The sequence below is a fragment of the Aulostomus chinensis genome, chromosome 22 (genome assembly GCF_037954235.1).
Source record: "Aulostomus chinensis isolate RoL2024-O1b breed Wild chromosome 22, RoL_Achi_v1.0, whole genome shotgun sequence".
NCBI classification, from domain to species: Eukaryota; Metazoa; Chordata; class Actinopteri; order Syngnathiformes; family Aulostomidae; genus Aulostomus; species Aulostomus chinensis.
This window is the reverse complement of record NC_141341.1, coordinates 19,325,297-19,347,500: the sequence shown is the minus strand read 5'-3', so window position 1 is coordinate 19,347,500 and position 22,204 is coordinate 19,325,297. Positions and strand designations below refer to the sequence as shown.

Genomic DNA, 22,204 nt, shown 5'->3' with positions numbered 1-22,204 from the left:
ACAACTACCATCATCACCTCCACCACCACAACCGCAACCACCATCACCACCACCACCACAACTGCTACCACAAACACCACCACAACCACCACCAACACCATCAACACCACCACCTCCACCATCATCAACACCATCAACACCACCACCTCCACCATCATCAACACCACTATAACACCACTACCACTATCAACACCACCTCCACCACAACCACCACCACCATCATCATCAAAAACGCCACCATCATCATCACCATCATCAACACCACAACCACCACCATCACAAACACCACCATCACTACCACAACAACTACCACAAACACAACCACCATCAAAACCACCACCACCACCACCATCATCATCATCATCATCATCAACACCAACACCATAATCATCAACACCACCACCACCATCATCATCACCACCACCTAAATCATCATCAACACCGCCACCACCATCATCATCATCATCATCATCATCATCATCACAACCATCATACACCACCACCACCACCATCATTATCATCATCATCATCAACACCACCATCATCACCATTACCACTATCAACATCCCCGCCAAAACCACCACCACAACCATCACCACCACCACAACCACCATCACCATCACCTCCATCAACACCGCCACCACCTCCATCATCATCAACACCACCACCACCATCATCATCATCAACAACAACACCACGATCATCACCACTACCACGATCAACACCAACTCCACCACGACCACCACCAACATCACCATCACCACCAACACAACTACCACAAACACAACCACAACTACCACGACCTTACAACCACCACAACCACCATCACCACAACCACCAAATTACCACAACCACAACCAACACCACCACCATCACCACCACAACCAACACCAACATCACCATCACCACCACAATCACCGCCACCACCACCACCATCGCCATCAGCAGCACCACCACCACCATCATCATTACCACCATCAACTCCACCACCTCCATCATCATCAACACCACCACCATCATCATCATCAACACCACCATCATCCCCACCACCACTGACACCACCACCAGAACCACCACGATCAGCACCACTACCACAACCACCACCACCAACACCATCACCACCACAACCAACAACACCACAACCACCACCACAACCATCACCATCACCACAACCACCACCAACACCACCACCAACACCACAACCACCACCACCAATGTCATCAACACCACCACCATCACCACCACCACGACCACAATCACCATCACCACCACGACCAACAACACCACAACCACCAACACCACCACCACAACCACCACCACCATCACTGTCACCAGCAGCACAAACAATACCCCCACCATAATCCCCATCACCACCATTACCAACACAACCAACACCACCATCACCAACACAACCAACACCACCATCACCATCACAAACACCACCACCATCACCACCACCACCACAACTACCACCAAAACCATCATCACCATCAGCAGCACCACCACCATCATCATCACCACCATCAACACCACCACGATCGTCACCACTACCACCATAAAACACCACCTTCACCACAACCACCACCAACATCACCATCACCACCACCACAACAACTACCACAAACACAACCACCATCACCACAACCACATCACCACCACCACAACCAACACCACCATCACCATCACCACCACCACCACCACCACCACCACAACCACCACCACCATAACAACCAACAACACCACCACAACCACCACCATCAGCACCACTACCACAACCACCACAACCACCACCACCAACACCATCACCACCACAACCAACAACACCACCACAACCATCACCATCACCACCACCACCAACCATCACCACCACCACCGTCATCAATACCACCACCACAACCACCACCACAACCACCACCGCAAACACCACCACCACCACCACCACCAACCATCACCACCACCACCGTCATCAATACCAACACCACCACCACCACCATAACCACCATCACCATCAGCAGCACCACCACCATCATCATCACCACCACCGCAAACACCACCACCACCACCACCACCACCATCCCCATCTCCACCACAACCAACACCACCATCACCATCACCACCACAATCACCACCACCATCACCACCACCAAAACCACCATCACCATCAGCACCACCACCACCATCATCATCACCACCATCAACGCCACCACCTCCATCATCATCAACACCACCACCACCACCACTGCCACCACCACCACCACCACCACCACCGTCATCAACACCACCACCATCAACGCCACCACCACAACCACCACTTCCACCATCACCATCACCACCACCACCACCACAACCACCACCACTGTCATCAACACCACCATCATCATCATCATCATCATGTGTGTGTGTGTGTGTATGAGAGAGAGAGAGAGAGAGAGAGAGAGAGAGAGAGAGAGAGAGAGAGAGTGAGCCAGAGCATGTGGGTTATACAGAATGGCTCCAGCATGTATTGATGGTGACATGATGGTGATGGTAGAGGGAAACCTTTGTGCTTCAACTGCAGCGCTTATCATGTGACCAGCTGTAGTTTGGACAAACATTTCAGCAGGAAATGACGATTTGGATTTTCAGTTAATTCATCAGGCAGCAGGGTGGAGCAGTGGTCCTCACTGTGGCCCCCAGCAAGGAGGTTGTGGGTGGAGCCCCGGCTGGAGCACCGGGTCTTTCTGGGTGAGTCTCCATGCTCTCCCTGTTCCTGCGTGGGTTCTCTCTGGTACTCCAGCTTCCTACCACAGTCCAAAGACATCAAGAGGGGACCAGGTTAATCCAGACTCTAAATTGACCATAGGCATGGCTGGGAGAGCCAATGGTTGTCTGTCTCTCTATGTTGGCCCTGCCATGGATTGGTGACCTTTCCAGGGTGAACCCCGCCTCTCGCCCGTAGCTGCTGGGATAGGCTCCAACCCCCCCCCCCCCCCCACTACCCTTAATATGAATAAGCAGAAGACAATGGATGGATGGATGGATGGAGTTGATTTATCTAGACAAGACATTCTGACGTGTTCTCTGTCAGGACCATCCAGAATATTCAGAATTAAAGCAGAAGTGCACTCAAATAGACTCCAGGAAGGTACATGCAATATTGCCTGTGAAATAAATAAAAAAAACAAACAAAAGAACTATATGATGTTTGATGATATTCATAACTGATAGGTCCTCTGGCCCAGTTTCCACTCCTCCACCAAGCTACATTCAGATAGTCTTTGCATGATCCTGCTGACAGATGAACTGATAAGCAGACTTGTAACATGTTAGAACTGCTGTGCACCAGTCTGACATGATAGCACAGTCATGTATGTACTTGGGTGCATGTAACATGTGTGGTTCCTCTTCCCCCACAGTCTCGGTCAGGGTGTGAAGATCTGGGCTGACCTGCACCATGAGGACCCAAAACTCCAGAGGTGTCCCACCATCTTTACCCTCCTACCGACGCAAGACTCATTTCACCTTTCGAGGCAGGAAGAAGAAGGCTCGGGCGATCCGGGGCAAGCTTCGCATCCGCTCCATGCCAGGAGCGTTCTTGGTGCTGGGAGTCATTGTGGTTGTTGTGGGCACGGCTCTGGCTGTGGCGGGCTACTGGCCCTACCACTTGTCCAGGTCCTCCATACTGGGAGCGGCCTCAGAGTCACAGACAAGCTGGAGTCTGGGAGCCAAGGGCCTTCTGTCCACAGCCAGCCTCATCCACAGTGAACGCATGAAGCTGCTAGGTCCTGTCATCATGGGGGTGGGACTCTTCATCCTCATCTGTGCCAACACGGTCCTGTATGAGAACAGGGACAGAGAGACTCAGATGCTGCTGGCTCAGATGCGCAGTGTCATCTGCTCTGTTTCTGCTGCTGTACCCTCAGCAGATCTTAAGGAAATGGCAGCTGCCAACTCCATGGCCAAACACTACCAGTGGGTGAGCAGTTTACCAGCAGCGCACCTCAACATCCTGTGTCTGCAGCAGCTGGCCAGTTCAGAGCCGCTGCTCCAGACCAGGCATGCCCATGACCAGAGCAGTAGTGTGGAGGGTGTCTATCAGCAGGCCGTTCTCCAGACTGAAGCCCTCCACCACCAAGAATCAGCGCTTCCACCCTCCATCCACTCCAACTCCCGTAACTCCAGTCAGACAGACTTTAGTGCCCAGGGGGGCAGCGACAGCTTCGACCCCCAACCTGCCACACTTGAAAAGCTCAATAACAGCCTGGTTTCTGCCAGCTCCATGTCCACCCTGGGGGTTGAGGAGGTGGATGTCCCCGCCACTCAGCCCAGGCGCTGCCACAGTATGAGCTACAGGACTAACCCTTACCTAGGCCGGATAGTTGCATGCCTGGAGGAGGACCTTCATTGTTCAGGACCAGAGGGATACTCAAACCAGCCTGCAGTTCCCAGGAGAGACCCCTCTTCACAGGTCTGCGTGAACATTCCCGGGCAGGTTGTGGATTCTGTGGATGAGCAGACTTACAGAAGCTGGCCTCAGCTAGACCTGGGCAGCGGGAGGCGCTACCTGAAACTGGAGAACAAAGAGGACTCAGTGGACAAACTGCTGGACCAGTTAGAGCAGCAATGTTCTCAGTGGGATAAGAGCTTTGGCTCAGGGCCTTTCCAGTGAGGGATCCTAGAGCAGCACTATAATTCTGGTTTTTAAATGCAGTTCTTCCTACACTAATTGAAGTCTGGAGCATTTGGAGGTACAGTGTTTCTTAGCAGATCATCTGTTTGAGTGGAATATTGAGACACAGGTTTTGCTCTTTGCTTGGGTGGATTGGAAGATGGTTTATATCATGGAGAGAGCAGAACAATACACAGACCTAATGCTGTCACTGAGGAGCTAAGCAATTTTACAGATTGTTTACTTCTGCAGTTTGGGTTGGCAGCAACTCCAGGAATCAACTCAAATCTTGATGCCAGAAAGGCTTTGCCTTTTTTGTGGACACAGTGTGCAGGACGCAGTAGAAGAGAGAGAGAGAAGGGTGCAGAGGAACAAGAGGGTTTTCACTGTGCAGTCAATTCTGAACCAAACTACCTTGTCTCCGGAGCCCATAAAATGCTGACAGCCCTTGACAAATGCAACTAATATAATAAAAATGGGATTATTTTCCTCAGCTGAGGTCCCAGTCTACAAATGCAATGCATGGCAGTGATGTAGAGTATGTTACATCTTAATACTTATGCAGACTATTGTCTATGTTCATGTGTATGTGTATCAATAATATCCGTTGACAGGTCCGTTACAGCTATGATATCATTGTACTCACTGAATCTCACTGTGACCTGGGAAGACGAAGACGCTCCTGCAGCTTGCGTCTTTATGGTTTGGGTCCTCTGGACCCTCCAATAGTCAATGTGTTGCAGCTGTTTAGAGGTGTAGAGCAGACACTCATCAACAGTAAATCCTGGATGTGATCCCCCTCACGGGATTCTAATTACTCACATCTGAACCCAAACACAGAACCTTTTGAGGCTAAAAATGATTTTCTGATGATGGACCTGGTGTAGCTCTAGTTGTCACAGTAGAAACAAGAGCTGCTATGATCCAAACCACAGGTGTACCAATCCGCATCTTTTGGGACTTTCAAAGTACAAAACCCACTTACCAAGACCATCCTGGTACAAGGAAACAAAGCAACTTTGGTGTGTTCAGCTGATTCACTTGCAGGAGGAAACCAATAACTGACTCAGGCTGCTTCATGTACTTGATGTCCTCTGAAGATAAAACAGCAGTATTAGTTTTCTAACTGTCTCTGGGCTCAAATACCTTAATAATGAGCCTATACAGGCACCCAGAGCTTAAACTACCAGCAATGGAGGGAGAGGTCAAGTGGGTCCCCCAGGGACATTCTGTCCGATCCACAGCGACTTATTAACCTCTTTCATCTCTGCAGGTTGAGAGCCACATACTCACCAGAGTGACGCTTGTATTAAAGTGTCGCAGGTCAAGTTGTTGATTAAAAGCGTAACAAATGAGAGTAACTGGGGTGTTGAAGACAGAAGGGGGGGGGGGGCGAGGGGGGAGACGGCGGGCAACTCCAGGTGTGAACTCCCTCACCAAAGCTGACACTGGTGACCAGATCACACCAGGACGGATCCTGACAGCAGCGTTCAGGACCTCCAATGGCAACTCAAGGCTTGGGAACGTGGATCCAAACTCGCTCCGGCACTCAAGATCATCATGAACGTTTCTCTTAATATGATCTGCTTTACATGACCAGGCTCCAGATGCCCCGTGAGCGTTGCCTCCCTCGCTTCTCTACGCCCTGACGCGGATGACACCAAACTCAGAAGTGTTCTTGTCATCTCACCCCTTGAGAAGGTTTTACAATGCACACTTCAAAATGGTGCAACTTAAAGTTGTAGAAGCAAAACTGGCATTTCAAAAAAGGTGAAACTGACATTTTATTTGAATCCTTGACTCATATTTATACTCAGGTAAATCAATATGGCGTCAGATAGCTGTCAAAATCATGAGAGCACAAATACAAACTAAAGGAGCACAGGATCAGGAATTGAGGGCATCAAAAACACAACATTGAGAGGTCAAAAATAATCTTGTGGCATTAAAGTTTTGTCTCAGCGTGTAAATCGTGACAGAGAGCAGCTGTGAGACGGTGGCGCTGCTCGCTCTCTCTTCTAACTTACACGCTCGCTCACTTTGGATGTTTTTTAGCTCTCAATATTTTTTCCTACCAGAAATACGTCCCGGGGGTAAGGCTCGACAAGACGATTGCCGATCGAAGTTCGTCGGTGGAATACGCCTGCTAATGGTCAGCTGATAGAATCAATTTTCTTATGTGACTCCATTCCTTCCTGAGATAGTGGCTGTGTTCAGACTGTTTGCTACCAACTGTTGATCTAAACAGGACTTCACAATAACACTTAAAATAAGAATCAAAACATGGAGCTGGGTAGTTTTGGCACCGCTGACCATTAACAGGTGTACTTTGGCGAACTTCTTCTTCTACTCCTTCTTCTTCTATGTGGTTTAATGGCACGTTCGTTGCATGACTGCCACCTACCGCCTAGGAAAAATTTATTCTATCAGCCGACCATTAGCAGGCGTATTCCGCCGACGAACTTCGATCGGCAATCGTCTTGTCGAGCCTTACCCCCATGACGTATCTCTGGTAGGAAAAAATATTGAGAGCTAAAAAACATCCAAAGTGAGCGAGCGTGTAAGTTAGAAGAGAGAGCGAGCAGCGCCACCGTCTCACAGCTGCTCTCTGTCACGATTTACACGCTGAGACAAAACTTTAATGCCACAAGATTATTTTTGACCTCTCAATGTTGTGTTTTTATGCCCTCAATTCCTGATCCTGTGCTCCTTTAGTTTGTATTTGCGCTCTCATGATTTTGACAGCTACCTGACGCCATAAATAAAAGCTCATCCTTCAGCTGCACGGCCGGTCGGCACGTAGCGTTCACTCTCAAACGTTTGCTCCCAGGCTGCAGTGATGAACTCAGTGAGTTCAGTGTTGTTGTTACTAATGTGCAGGACAGATAAAAATATGCAAATATAGGAAGTAAAGAAAAAAGAACAAAGCTGTAGTGAAGAGGAATCTCCCTTTATCTGTGGTTGCCCCCCCCCCCCCCCATCCCTGCGGATCAAATGGACGGACTGGAATTGTAGCCTGTCAGATTATTAAGGTGATCACTGTTACTGCATGCGGTTGTGAGTGTGTGTGTGTGATTGTGAGTGTGTGTGTGAGAGTGTGAGTGTGATTGTGTGAGTGAGAGTGTGAGTGTGTGTGTGTGTGTGTTATCAAGGGATATGAATCAGTCAATATTCCCCCGCCCCCTCGTGCAGAGGCGACCCCCCCCCCCCCCCCCCCCGTCTGAGCCAACAGGCTCTCTCTGGTTCTTCCTGTGTGTGCAGACAGTTCTGTGTTCTAAGTGTTCTAAAGCAATATGAGTGGGCGACTCAACAATCAGTGGCTGTGTCTTCTTGCCCGTGTTGACGCTGCATTAAACACCATCGCTGGAAACATCATGACATCATGTTTGCCACAGTCTCATTTATTCAAGCTGTTGGGATGTCAGCACCTGGAGGCTGAGGTCTGCAGGGGCTCCGTCTCACGGTTGCTATTGACGACCTCATTCCTCACCCCGGAGGAGGGAGAACAGTTCATCCATATGTCTCAGGGAAAATGGCCCACTGGGATGTTGACCAGCTCACTTTATCACCTGATGAACAACAACGCCAGAAATGGAATTTTTATCCTTCCCTGCTCACCGAGCCAGTTCAGTATTCAGTAGCAGCTGAGCAGCAGTGGTTGGGTGGGGGTGGAGGGGGTGGGGGGATTCCCTGGCTACAGTTATCCTCAGCAGAGTCCCCTGCATACTCCTAAGTTCTCCCTTCTTCCCAGATGTTTGGGCTCCTTGTGGGCAGGTACGTGGTCCCCTGCGATCTCTCTTCTTTTAATTGGTGATTCAGAGGAGGCCTCCAGGCTTCCAGCAGCTCATGAGGCAGGCAGGCAGCACTCCTGCCCTCCATGCTGCAAACACAGGAAGGAAGAAGGTTTGACGTGGGTGAGAGGGCGCCGAGGTGCTGCACTGAAAAAATGAGTAACATTAGAATCATTTACATGAACTCAACATGATGAACTCTGGTCTCGTCGCTTGTTCGATCTAACAATCTTTCATTTCTCCACCAAGAACAACTACGCAAAATGGGGAGAGAGAGTTTAGAGTATTGATGAAGCCCCATTAGCTAGTGACCTGTTCAGCAATGCAGTGGTTAGTGCTAACACCAGGCAAACCTGCAGGATCAGCCGTTTCTAATTATCAGGATGCCAACCACGATCCATCCAAGTTCAGAGTTTGTTCATCTGGGTTACACCCTGTAGGTGACGCGGGAATGTCCCAGCTATCACGTCTCGTACAGGGAACGTTCACTGCGATGGATCACATGCAGTTGTTGAAGATATGCTGTAGTCTCTGCAAGTTGGTATGCAGAACGAGGGGACGACTAAAACATGCTGAGCGCAGGATGTACTGATTCAGGGTCAGCATCAGACTACATGAGCCTGAGACGTGACAGTGTTCTGGATGCCTAGGCGTGTATATAGATTTTCAGTGGCAACATAATTAAGACTTCAGAATGAAATATGCATCACTGCGAGCGAGTGGATCTGGCTGGAGGAGGTCAGTCACTGTAAATCAGTTAGTGACAGAGGTGTTTTAATCATCCTGCCATCATAAAGGAGTAAGTTGTCATCTGCATATCGAAGCGAAGTAAAATCTGGTCAACTGGACGTAAGTTTATCTTGAAGACGTTTCACCTCTCATCCGAGAGGCTTCTTCAGTTCTAGTGAAGAGTGTGGAAACTCCAGCTTATAAACCTATGTGGGAGTGGTCAGTGCTATTGTGGTGGAAACGACCCTCCCGAGACTCACCTGGCCTCCCCAAACGACAGTTGTTGTGAGGTGTCAGGGAGTTTCAGGGGTGGTCGTTAGGGGGTTTCACCGACCACTCAGATGCTAATGGGCTGTGCTGGCAGCAGCCGTTCCACATGGGTCTTTCAGCTGAACTCTTTGGGGAAGCTTTGAAAGGACTTGGTTGTAAATAGGTGAAAGGAAATGTCGCAGTCCACCTCCTCTGTTCAAAGATGGTTTCTCTATCCTGACGTGGATGGCTTCTTTAACTCCTCTTTCAAACCATCTGTCCTCTCTGTCGAGAATTTGGACATGGTCGTCCTGGAAGGAGTGGCTTTCCTCCTTGAGGTGGAGGAAAACCGCTGAGTCCTGTCCTCCAGAGTTGGCTCTTCTATGTTGGGCCATGCGCTTGTTGAGGGGCTGTTTGGTTTCCCCTATGTTTCCCCCTATGTAGAGATCCGTGCAGGCCTCACTGCATCTGACAGCGTATACCAGATTGCTTTTCTTGCTTTCTGGCTTGTCATCTGCATCCACGCCAGGTAAAACACTGTCAGCGCACGTTCTCTGGTCATCAGTTCAGCATCAGAGCTGAAGCTCATCAGAGGTTTGTCAGGAAGCCACATTCACTGAAGCAGCAGCTACTGATGCCCTTCTATTCCTAAACTGCAACAAAAAGATTTTAGCAGGAAACTTCAGTCAGTTCACTGCTGGGACGAGGACCAGCACCGCCACGTCTGAGGTCCTGGTTAGCAGCAGGAAGACATGGGTCGTCCAGGTAAAGGAGTGCCAGTATTTGGGGTCCAGTTCTCAGGTGAAGGGACTAAGGAGCGTGAGACGGCCGTAGAAGCGGAGCGGAGGGAGCAGTTCAGCGTGGACTCTCTAACACAGAGCTCTGACAGCTCTGGGTCTACCGGTCAGTCTTCCTTCCTTCTCTCACCTGGTCAGGAGTGAAAAAACAAGATCACAAGTACCAGTTTCTTAGCAGGGGGGCGGCACCAGTGAGGGTTCGGCCATCTAGTCAGGATCCACCTTTACGCCTCCCTCGGGAGGTGATCCAGATGCGTCCAGAAGGAAAGAGGCTGCGGGGCAGACCCAGGACCAAGTGGAGGAACCACATCTCCATGCTGGTCTAGGAAAAACCTCAGGATCCCCGGTCATAGCTGGTCCATGTGGCAGAGAGAGAAGTCTGGGTTCCCGCTGGAGCTGCTGGATGGAGGGAGGGGTGGCATCATTGACTGTCACAGGTTCAATAGTGTGAACCACTGATCCTTTTTTGAGGCATTGAACCAAAAACCCCTCTGACTTTGAAAGGAGGGAACAACACACAGTAGCACCCAGCTTGCAGCCTCTGTCAATTATTCTGAGCATTATTCACTGTTGCAATGATCCAATGTATTTTTCACTTGGGGACAGAAAACTATTTGAAAATAAAACAGGTGAATTGTCTCTGAGATAGAAGCTCTCGACTTGTTTTCTCAGCTCACGTAGCATCAGCAGCTGCTGACCTCGTCGACCTGGAGAATGCAGGATGGTGAAATGGACACAAGGGGCCGCTGCCACTGTTTCACAGCAGCCACACTGATGAAGCTGCCTGCAGACATGATTGCTTATTGGTCCAACAGGCCAGACGGATCGCCCCTCAGGCGCTAAGGTCTCTGCACGCTCACTGCACGCTCACTGCAGACAGAAATGTGCAGAGTGTATCGATACAAACTCTGCTGTCAGTGACAGGACAGGGTTCCACCTCTGGGTCAACTTTTATTCTTAATGTGGTGGAAAATGTGGGAGTATTAGTGAAGTTATACAGCAGATGCATGTGAGGTCTGCTGGAGCAAATAAAATCTCTTTATGCTAAACTGCTGGGCTGCCATCAACACCACGCCTTTGCCCTCAGAGGAGGACGAGCCCAGCAGGTACCTCAGGTTACACTTGGGTGGTGGGGGTGGAGCCTATCTAGCAGCCTTCCCCCTGGACAGGTCACCAGTCCATGGCAGGGCCAACACATAGAGACAGACAACCATTGGCTCTCCCAGCCACGCCTACGGTCAATTTAGAGTCTGGATTAACCTGGTCCCTCTTCATGTCTTTGGACTGTGGAGGAAGCTGGAGTACCAGAGAGAACCCAGCAGGAGCAGGGAGAACATGGAGACTCACCTAGACAGACCCCGTGCTCCAGCCGGGGCTCCACCCACAACCTTCTTGCTGGGGGCCACAGTGAGGACCACTGCTCCACCGGGCTGGCCTGGCTAACTTTAATGTGGAGTCATAGTTTGATGGTGTGGCTCTTTTGGACTCCCAGGTTTCACACCAAAGGAAGAAAACTGCCAGTGAGCAGATCCTTTCATGGCCTTATGTGACGCTCAAAACTCAAATCCATCCACCACTTTACAGCCATCGAGGAAGTTCAGACTCAGGCTGACTTTATTTATGCCTGTAGGTCCAGTTGTTGGCCATCGGGGGAGGAGCCTAATGTGTTGCAGCTTTAAGCAGATTTAATAACGTGGTTGCTCAACCATTCTTCGACCAGTTCATCAGGAGGGTCTGTAGTCAGACCCAGAGTAGCTCCAGCTACCACGTCACAGCAGAGACAACAGGAGTTTTAACAGTTCAACTCAGTTTTAAATGACTAATTGCATGAGCGTCAAATTACTGTTGCCAAATCATCAAAATACCATTTGTGTGTATGAAACAAAACAGGGTTATTAATGGAACACTCATTCTCCTTGTAGCCCTTAAATAACTCAGACAATTGTCCTTTTCTGAAAAAAAAACTTCACAAGTGCATGTAAAGATTGTAGAAGTTGTTGCACTGCTAAATATTCCTTATTTCAAGCGCACCCCCCTCAGCCTCCCAGTGGACCCTTCCTCTGACTTCTTTGGACTTCTGTGGTTTATCTGGTCTTTAGCGCCAGAACCTCGTCACTGAGCCTGTATTTGGTTTGGTTCATTTCCTGCTCCGAGTCATTTTCTGCCAACTCATCTCTTTTTAGGGCCAAAACAAAACATTCTAATCTACTTTAGTTGTTAGTTTCTTAATAATATATTCAAAACTGGTTTGTTTAGTAGGCAGCTTGGTGGAGCAGTGGTCCTCACTGTGGCCCCCAGCAAGAAGGTTGTGGGTGGAGCCCCGGCTGGAGCACGGGGTCTTTCTGGGTGAGTCTCCATGTTCTCCCTGTTCCTGCTGGGTTCTCTCTGGTACTCCAGCTTCCTCCACAGTCCAAAGACATCAAGAGGGACCAGGTTAATCCAGACTCTAAATTGACCGTAGGTGTGACTGGGAGAGCCAATGGTTGTCTGTCTCTATGTGTTGGCCCTGCCATGGACTGGTGACCTGTCCAGGGGGCAGGCTGCTGGGATAGGCTCCACCCCCACCACCCTGAACAGGAGAAGAGGGGGAACATGGAGGGATGGAGGGATGATGGATGGATGGATGGATGGATGGATGGAGGGATGGATGGAGGGAGGGATGGATAGATGATGGATGGATGGATGGATGGATGGATGGATGGATGATGGATGGATGGATGGAGGGATGGATGGGTGGATGGATGATGGATGGATGGATGGGTGGATGGATGGAGGGATGGATGGATGATGGAAGGATGGATGGGTGGATGGATGATGGATGGATGATGGATGGGTGGATGGATGATGGATGGATGGAGGGATGGATGGATGATGGATGGATGATGGATGGATGGGTGGGTGGATGGATGTGTGGATGGATGTGTGGATGATGGATGTGTGGATGATGGATGGGTGGATGGATGACTTGTTTACTCTGCATTCTCTCTCTGACTCTGGCTGGGCGCTTCTTGCTCTCTCATCTCAGTTTTCTCCATAAATGCGCAGCTGAAGGCCTGTGGTACCCCACCATGATACCTGGATCTTTACTTCACTTCAGGGGAACAAAGAAGCTTTCCTGACAGCAAAGGATAGCCAGGTTCACCTCCAGCTAGCCTGGTTCACCTCCAGCTAGCCAGGTTCACCTCCAGCTTGCCAGGTTTACCTCCAGCTAGCCTGGTTCACCTCCAGCTAGCCTGGTTCACCTCCAGCTAGCCTGGTTCACCTCCAGCTTGCCAGGTTCACCTCCAGCTAGCCTGGTTCACCTCCAGGTAGCCAGGTTCACCTCCAGCTAGCCAGGTTCACCTCCAGCTAGCCTGGTGCACCTCCAGCTAGCCTGGTTCACCTCCAGCTAGCCAGGTTCACCTCCAGCAAGCCTGGTGCACCTCCAGCTAGCCTGGTTCACCTCCAGCTAGCCTGGTGCACCTCCAGCTAGCCTGGTTCACCTCCAGCTAGCCTGGTGCACCTCCAGCTAGCCTGGTTCACCTCCAGCTAGCCTGGTTCACCTCCAGCTTGCCAGGTTTACCTCCAGCTAGCCTGGTTCACCTCCAGCTAGCCTGGTTCACCTCCAGCTTGCCAGGTTCACCTCCAGCTAGCCTGGTTCACCTCCAGGTAGCCAGGTTCACCTCCAGCTAGCCAGGTTCACCTCCAGCTAGCCTGGTGCACCTCCAGCTAGCCTGGTTCACCTCCAGCTAGCCAGGTTCACCTCCAGCAAGCCTGGTGCACCTCCAGCTAGCCTGGTTCACCTCCAGCTAGCCTGGTGCACCTCCAGCTAGCCTGGTTCACCTCCAGCTAGCCTGGTGCACCTCCAGCTAGCCTGGTTCACCTCCAGCTAGCCTGGTTCACCTCCAGCTTGCCAGGTTTACCTCCAGCTAGCCTGGTTCACCTCCAGCTAGCCTGGTTCACCTCCAGCTAGCCTGGTTCACCTCCAGCTTGCCAGGTTCACCTCCAGCTAGCCTGGTTCACCTCCAGCTAGCCAGGTTCACCTCCAGCTAGCCAGGTTCACCTCCAGCTAGCCTGGTGCACCTCCAGCTAGCCTGGTTCACCTCCAGCTAGCCAGGTTCACCTCCAGCTAGCCTGGTTCACCTCCAGCTAGCCTGGTTCACCTCCAGCTAGCCAAGCCGGGCCTAACGTGTTGTGGGGTGTCTTGGACAACTACATGGTGAGCATACTGTCTAATAATAGGCCGCCGTGCCAATCTTTAAATACCGTAATAATAATAATGGAAGATTTGTGTGATTTATTGTGGGGGTTATTCCCACCTGTGGTGATGTGGGCACTCACCTGGGCTGCGCAGAGGAGGCTAAATAACTGTGAATTATTGTTATAATGTTGATACCATGGATATTATTTGAAATGGAGGCTTGTAAGTCCCACAGAATGGCAAGTGGACATCTGTATGTTGTTTTCTGTGTACCTGGGACCTGAGCCCCTCTCTCACCCCTGAGCCGTCATATGTACTTAGTGTTCTGGCACCTTAGGATTTACAAATTAAGCACTGAGCAGGACGATGGCTGCGTGGACGTGTGGAAGGGACCACACACGTGTGATGATGACTTACCCTATCGGTACTTTGATAGGAATTATGACGCCATCATGACGAGGTCGTGGAACAACAATTTCCTGCACACAATCAGAAACTTTCTATATCTAAAGAACATGCTCATCAGCCCCTCTAAAATAGCAGCAGCCATTGAGACACTGTTCCACCATCCAGCCCAGCCAGACGATGCCATAAAAGCCACTGACAGCTATTATGGCAGCATAGCGTCAGGACCAGGATTCTGGACCAGCTGTGTGGACCACCGCTTGATTTCAAACATGGCAGTCAAAGTGAGGTTATTTTCAATGTGGGTGTTTTGTTGTTTTCCTGTAAACTCTGAAGAGTTCAAGAAATATCAATCTTTTTCAACACTGGGTCTTGTTTCTGTGTGACATGCTTGTTAAAGGGGCCGGTGTGATCAAATCTGAACATGTAATCAAACATGAGTATCTTTTTTAAGGGGTTCTGTAGTAAACCATTCTGGCTAAAATATTTGATTTTGTAAAATACTGCGTTTAAAAGTAAACTCAAGCCTGGACAAGTCATGACATGCTGCAGACAGCGTTTACCTCTACCCGATGCCGCAGCGTCTGAAAAAGACAAAATGGTGCTTGCCACACGTCTACACGCGTTGGCAGGTCTTGGCCCCTCACAACCAGTTTTATTCACACACGTGGCCAAATTTGAGGCTGTAATAAACACCAAAATTGTGATTTACCACCACACAGAGGCCCGTAAATGATTGCAATGTTTCCAGACGAATACCGCTCCTAATTTAAACACCATCTGGCTTCATCTACACAACAATCACTACTACTTAATCACCAACGTGAAAACTTTTTTCGGCACAGCGTATGTCTGTAATTACTGCTACAACACCTATGACAGTCCTCTAAGGCATAAATGTAAATATCTGTGCAATGTGTGCTTTACACACTGCTGGGAACGAGCGTCAAACACTTGCAAGGACTGCAACCGCATCTGCAAGTCAGAGGTTTGTTACAAAGCACACAAAGAGCAGGATAAAACTCATGGCCAGATCCCCTGCGACATCTTAAAATATTGTTGAGGCTACGGGGTGATTTACAAAGTTGGTAAAAACCCCACGCTTGTGTGCCTGCAAAATGTGCCCTCTGTAATGAAGGTCTCATCAGCGGCAGCTCCAGCCACATGTGCTATATACAGCCTACAGAGAAAAAGACCTGGAGAGAAAGTACAGCCTTTATGATTTCGAAACCCGGTACCACGAGGGAAAACACGAGGCATGTTTTGTGTCTGCTGTGGACATGGATGGAAACAAATTCTGTTTCAACACTTTGCGCTGCGTCGGGCATTTGTTGATCATTACAGACGGCCCAAGATTCCCATTCATAGCCCACAATGCTTCAGGTTTTGACAACTACATCCTGCTGGAGCATTTTGTCCGGCGGGGGATTGTTCCGTCCGTCACCATGCGCGGCAGCAGAGTGATCCATATGTATGAAGAATCATACGACCAGAGATGGATCGGCTTTCTTTTCTACCGATGCGTTTGGCAAAACCCTCCGATGCTCTGGGATTTAAAGATTTGGAAAAAGGACACTTTCCGCACCAGATTAACACAAGAGCAAACGAATACTACAAATATAAAATGAGCGTCAGCGAGCAGAAGAAGTTTATGGAGTGGTACAACACGGTGTGTCATGAAACATTTGACCTACAATCTGAAATGCGCAAATACTGCATTAATGGAGGTGTTGAGAAAGGCCTGCACAATCTACCGCGACGCATTTTTAAACTGTACCCAGATAGATCCGTACAGTTACACCACATTAGCGGGTAGCTGCATGGGGGGGTTATAAAACACTATTCTTACCCCACGACACAGTGGCTCTGACATACGATGGCGCATATGTGACACAAAATAAGACCTAACGCCTCCATACAGTGGCTGGAGTATGTGATGCACGCTGAAAACATACACATCCAACATGCTCTTAACGTGGGCGAGCGGAAGATCGCTCCATACTTTGTTGATGGTTTCTGTGAGTCTACAAAGACGTGTTATGAATTTGCTGGTTGTTTTTACCACGGCTGTGTCAAGTGTCATGTGGAGAGTGAGAAGAACCCAGTGTCCAAAATTTCTTATGGTGAACTCTTCCACCAGTTTTCTGAGCGTGTGGCAGCCCTGAGAATGCAGTATGGCTTGAGAGTGGTTGTGATGTGGGGGTGTGAGTGGAGTGCATTGTGTAGATCTGACCAGGCTGTTAGAGGTTTTCTATCCACGTACAGAAAACCCAAACGTCTAAACCCTAGAGATGCATTGTTTGGGGGCCGTACAAATGCAAAGAGACTGTACCACCAGTGCGTGGGAGGTGGTCACTACTACGACTTCACCAGCCTTTACCCCACAGTGCAGTCTCAGTCTAAAAACCAATACCCTGTGGGCCATCCGCAAATTATTCACAACAACTTTGATGACATTGAATGGCTGCATCTTATTTAAAAATTGTTCTTCACAGGTCTAAAGTGTAATCACGATTCACGATCGCCTTCCCGTACATAAACAGTATGTGCTCGTTTGGATGGTTTTTGAAAGATCTCCACGTCGTCTATAATAGATTTGGAGAGCGATGTGGAGTGCTGCTTGTCAAAAGTCAATGTGGGCATGTGTCCACACATTTATACACCTCAAGAGCGGGACATGGCTGTCTCCGACCAGCTGGTAATCCACGATATTGCTATAAATAAAAATATTGTATCGCCCCCCCATGGATGTCTGCGGGGAAGGGGGCGATATGTTTCATAGGAATAACTGACGAATAAATCTCAAACTCCTCAGCCGGGGTAAAACCCAGTATTTCAGCTCGTCGCACGCATAGTGTGACGGTGGTCCTTTGAGGAGCATCTTGCATTTTGTTAGTAGACGGTTCAAACCACTTCAATAACACCCACCTGGTATGGCTCATTTCAAACAGCAGTCCTGGCCAGTTTTGTCCTGTCGTTCCATATCTTATTAGGATAAAGGCGTGCTGAGGCATTACTAGGCAGCGTGATGTAGACCCCGTTCTTTTTATCCATCTCGTGGCGCCAGAAAGCAGTGGTTAACACTGTGATGGGGCTCTGACATTTATGATGCATCAACGATATCACGCGCGTCAACCCAGCTATTACATTTCTCAGGCCACCCCAACCACTTTACCAGAACCGTGTTTTTGCCCGCCTCTTTTTTCCGGGACAGTATTTTCTCAATTTTAAAGCTTTTGTTTTTATCCACTATCATGTGCTGCAGCTCCTGAGCATAAAATGTTCCTCTAACCGGCTCTCCCGCCATGTCTTTTAATCTGTGTACGGGCGGGTCTCTGGCCACGCACTCTGTCATGGTAAAGTGTTCATCTGTAAAAGTCTGCTCATAACCCTTTCTAAACACACCTCACAGCTTTGATATTCACACTGTGTCCCCCACCTTACAGTTCAAAGGTGTGACTTTAGAATTTGGTCTTGTTTTGTTCAAGTTGTGAAAGACTATGGCCTCATTTTCACTGTTCACATCACAAGGAGCCATTTTGATTGATCTGTGAAAAGACTTGTTGTACGCACTGACCAGCTCCTGGATCACGTCCACATATCTCCTTGAATTAACAGATGTTCAATACCTCCACATACGTGTCTTCAAGGTTCTGCTAAACCGCTCCACAACACTCGCCTTGGTCTCGTTCAGGGTGGAAAAATGTACGATGTTATGTGTCTTCATCAGCCTCTGAAAGGGTTTATTCTAAAACTCTGCTCCCGCATCTGTCTGGAGTTCTACAGGGACGCGTCCACTGCTCAAAATGTCAGCAAACGCCTTTGTCACACTTGCCCCGCTTTTAGATCTTAGACACCGGACCCACGCATATTTACTGAACACGTCTACACACGTCAGCAAGTATCTCACATCGTTATTGTCTTCAGAATACTCGGCCATATCAACCAGGTCAGCCTGAAGTTGCTTGTCAATACCGCTGACCAGTACTCCATTAGGGCAAAAGTGTTTAAAAGCCCTGGCGTGGAGTGTGGAGGCGTCCTGGCCCACTAAAAAAGTTTTAACGGTGTCCAAGTCAGGAGTAGCAGCCCCTGTCTCGCTAGCTGCCTTACGCAGACTGTTTATACTCCCAAGACCGCCTGGGTGCGAGGGGTCGTAATAAATATGATGCAGTATGGTGTTCATGGTCAAGACAAACCGCAAATGATCAGTGTTGGTTAAACATCATAGATTTATTTTAAAATCCCGACACACACACACACACACGTAGATAGAATCTATAAAGACCTGCTCATCGTATATCAACCAGAGGTTTTCATGCTTGCTCACCGCGTCGCTCTGCTTGTCAAGTATGGCCGCAAAGTTGTCAGCCTCTAACAGTTCAGCCAGTATAGATTCCACTCCTCTGGTGATTTTCACAGGGTTGCAGAGCATGCGTTTCAGAAACAGGTCACTCCTGATTGTCACCAAGAAGTTGTCGTTCCACAACATGTTCATGATGGCGTCGTATTTTGCTTGAAGAAAATACTCCGGGACTTCTTCCAGACAGCTGTGTTGACGCTGGCTTGGGTGGTTGACAAGACACCCATAACACTCATCTTTCCACAACTTATTCACAGTTCTGGTGAGCAGGTGGTCGACGACAAATTTCACATGCTGCACGAGACGGGGTCCCTGGTCTAGAAGGCATAAATGTCTCTACACTGTCCACATACACACCACTGTGAGTGGTCAACCGCATGGATGAAGAGTCCTGGTGGGGATTGTTGTTGTTGGATGGCGTGAGCAGCTTAGGCGTGAGTTCTGGTGAATACAGTCATGGGACGAGGTGGGTTTTGAGCGGTGTCTGGGTGTCTGTAAATAAAAGAGATGAGAGAAGGGAATTAACACATGAATCAAACACATACACAACGTCTCCAAGAACCCCTGCCTTGAACAACTACCACATACCTCCACCCTGTAGGATCTCATCAGTGCTTCCTTGGCTGGGTGCAGAAAGCCATCACATGCGTTATCGTCAGTCTGATTTGATCCAGCATCAAAAATAAGGCGCTTCCTAACTCCTGCAAAAGCTGTGGCCACCGGGTTCTCGATGACTTCCTGGAAGGCAACAAAACACCTCACACAAAGCTGGTCTGTCGCACCACTGTACAAAGAAAATCTTCAAATCCTTTTGGGCCTTTTTTGTTCTATGGAGACCTGTTGTCAGGTACACAGCACCATCGTGACAAGCTCTATATGGTTTGGTCCTGATGAGCTGTGCCATCGGGACATGTACAGCTCGGTGTAGCTCGTTACAGGGCTACTGTGAAACTTTGCGCGCAATATATCATAAAAATGAGACCAATCACACTCCGTATGAGTCCAGGCAAGCATCGCCCACGCTCAGGTCAACTTTACAGTCTTCATATTTAACTTTATACACATACCGAAAAACTCCTTCTACAACCTCCTCATACTTTAGCGCAGCGCTCTCATCTACCTGCTTCTTTTTCTTGCATTTTGTCCCGTCCTGTTCTACACGATGCTCTGACGTACCATCGGGATGTGTAGCCATTTCTGGTGAGTCTGCTTTAGGCGTTGAAAAAATCCGATGGGATGATCCGATCGTGATGCCGGGGTCTGGAGTCGGTGGAGTGGTGCGTCGCCGTCTGTTTCTTATAGGGACTGCGTGTGAGGATGGGCGGGGCTGTGTTCTCATAGGATGCCAGCCGCTGTGGGCGGTGTTTTTAAATCTGGTGAGATACGCCATGCCACCTGACCGCAGCATGTCATGACTTGTCCAGGCTTGAGTTTACTTTTAAACGCAGTATTTTACAAAATCTAATATTTTAGCCAGAATAGGTTACTACAGAACCCCTTAAAACAGATACTCATGTTTGATTACATGTTCAGATTTGATCACACCGGCCCCTTTAACAAGCATGTCACACAGAAACAAGACCCAGTGTTGAAAAAGATTGATATTTATTTAACTCTTCAGAGTTTACAGGAAAACAACAAAACACCCACATTGAAAATAACCTAAGTTAGGCTGCCATGTGTTTGAAATCAAGCGGTGGTCCACACAGCTGCTGTGGATAGGAGTAAAAGAAACTCGTGATTAAAGGCCATCAGTGCAGAGTCACAGACTTCAGAGCAGTTAGACCTGGTTTTAGCAGCGTTGACCATCCAGCTAACATTGAAGTGAAAAGAACGATAAGCAAAAAGTGACCTGAATGTAGAAGCAAAAGACTTCTGGAAAGAAGCATCTGGTTGTAGTTGGTGACGAGTTCATCATCTGTAGTCCTCAGGTTCAGATTTCCTTCCTGACCTTGAAAACAAATAGTTATCAAAAGTTTTACCGGGAAAAACTTGAGTCTGGCTAAGTCTGGAGTCAGTGTAGGACCGCCCCACGTCTCTGGTCTGGTGGGTTGGTGCTGTTCTACATGGAGTCATCATCAGGATCAGTCATGATGGACGCTCAGGGAGCTTCCCTCTAAGACGGTTTATCCTCAGAGAAGTCAGTCGGATTTTTGTCAGTCAGAATGCAAAGCACCAGAGCTGGAGAAAACTGTCAAAACTCCAATGCCGGAATTACTAAAGCGCTTAAATTGCCTGTCCTACTTCTTCCAATACAAATCTGTGAAACCGCAGAGTCCAACTTGGCAGCTTCAAAGGGGAGCCATTGCTCCTCTACGTTAACTAACTCTAACTTGCTACTTTTGGTTTTGAGCTTCTCAGACTCCAAACGTATTCCTGCTTTCAAATTTTCTGTTGAAGAAAACTGCTGCTGGCCAGAGAATCATGACGTTTGCGGTGACTTTCTGGTTCCCACTGAAGTTCCATTCAGAAACAGTTTTCCAGCCAAAGCCCAAATGTTTAACTTATTTGCAGAAAACCTGCAAAGACACCAGTCCAGTCCTGTCGCAGTGCTGTAGCAGTTCGTATCACTGGTACTGTGTCCCTGCTACAGCCAACGAGAGAGTATCAGTGCTGTGGTTACGGTCTGATTCAGTCCAGGGAAGGAAAACATCATGACTTCAGCTCAAGTTTCTTCTTGCATGAAGTTAGAATTCTGTGGGAAAACGCCTCGCTTCCTGCTAATCACTGACCTCCACAGAGCATCTTCCACAGGTGGGAACGTCAGACCAAGGTGAATCCATGTGCTTCGGGGTGGATGTTTGGAGTGGGTTCACCGGGATGAGCAGCTGGTGGTGTGTGATGATGAAGACGAAGGAGAAGAAGAAGAGGAAGAACGAGACGACAAAATAAGATGACGCCAGCAACAGGCATGCTTGAGACGTGTCAGGCCGTGGTGGAGGACACAGGTTCAAGAATGGTGGCCTGGCCTCCTAGACGTGAACAAAGATTAAAAAAACCCACCAGCCCCCGAAGGAGGCCAACAGTGACATCCGCGAGTCTGCA

The 22,204-nt window shown here is 49.0% G+C and overlaps 1 protein-coding gene and 1 long non-coding RNA gene across 3 annotated transcripts in view; one reads left to right on the top strand and one right to left on the bottom strand.

Annotated features, from left to right (window-relative positions):
- Positions 1–6,502, top strand: part of tmem200b (transmembrane protein 200B) — a 15,226-nt gene extending 8,724 nt beyond the window's left edge. For both annotated transcript variants that reach the window (XM_086194143.1, XM_086194144.1), the window contains exon 2: positions 3,396–6,502. In XM_086194143.1, the coding sequence (XP_086050269.1) occupies positions 3,434–4,648 (1,215 nt within the window). In that variant the 5' untranslated portion in view covers positions 3,396–3,433 and the 3' untranslated portion in view covers positions 4,649–6,502. The remainder of the gene's footprint in view (positions 1–3,395) is intronic.
- A 12,392-nt stretch (positions 6,503–18,894) lies between these two features.
- LOC147241067 (uncharacterized) lies at positions 18,895–20,589 on the bottom strand. The gene is made up of 3 exons (XR_015111185.1): positions 20,336–20,589; positions 19,748–19,897; positions 18,895–19,651 (listed from the first exon to the last, which is right to left on the bottom strand). It is a non-coding gene; the product is annotated as an uncharacterized LOC147241067 (long non-coding RNA).
- Between the last annotated feature and the right edge of the window lie 1,615 nt (positions 20,590–22,204).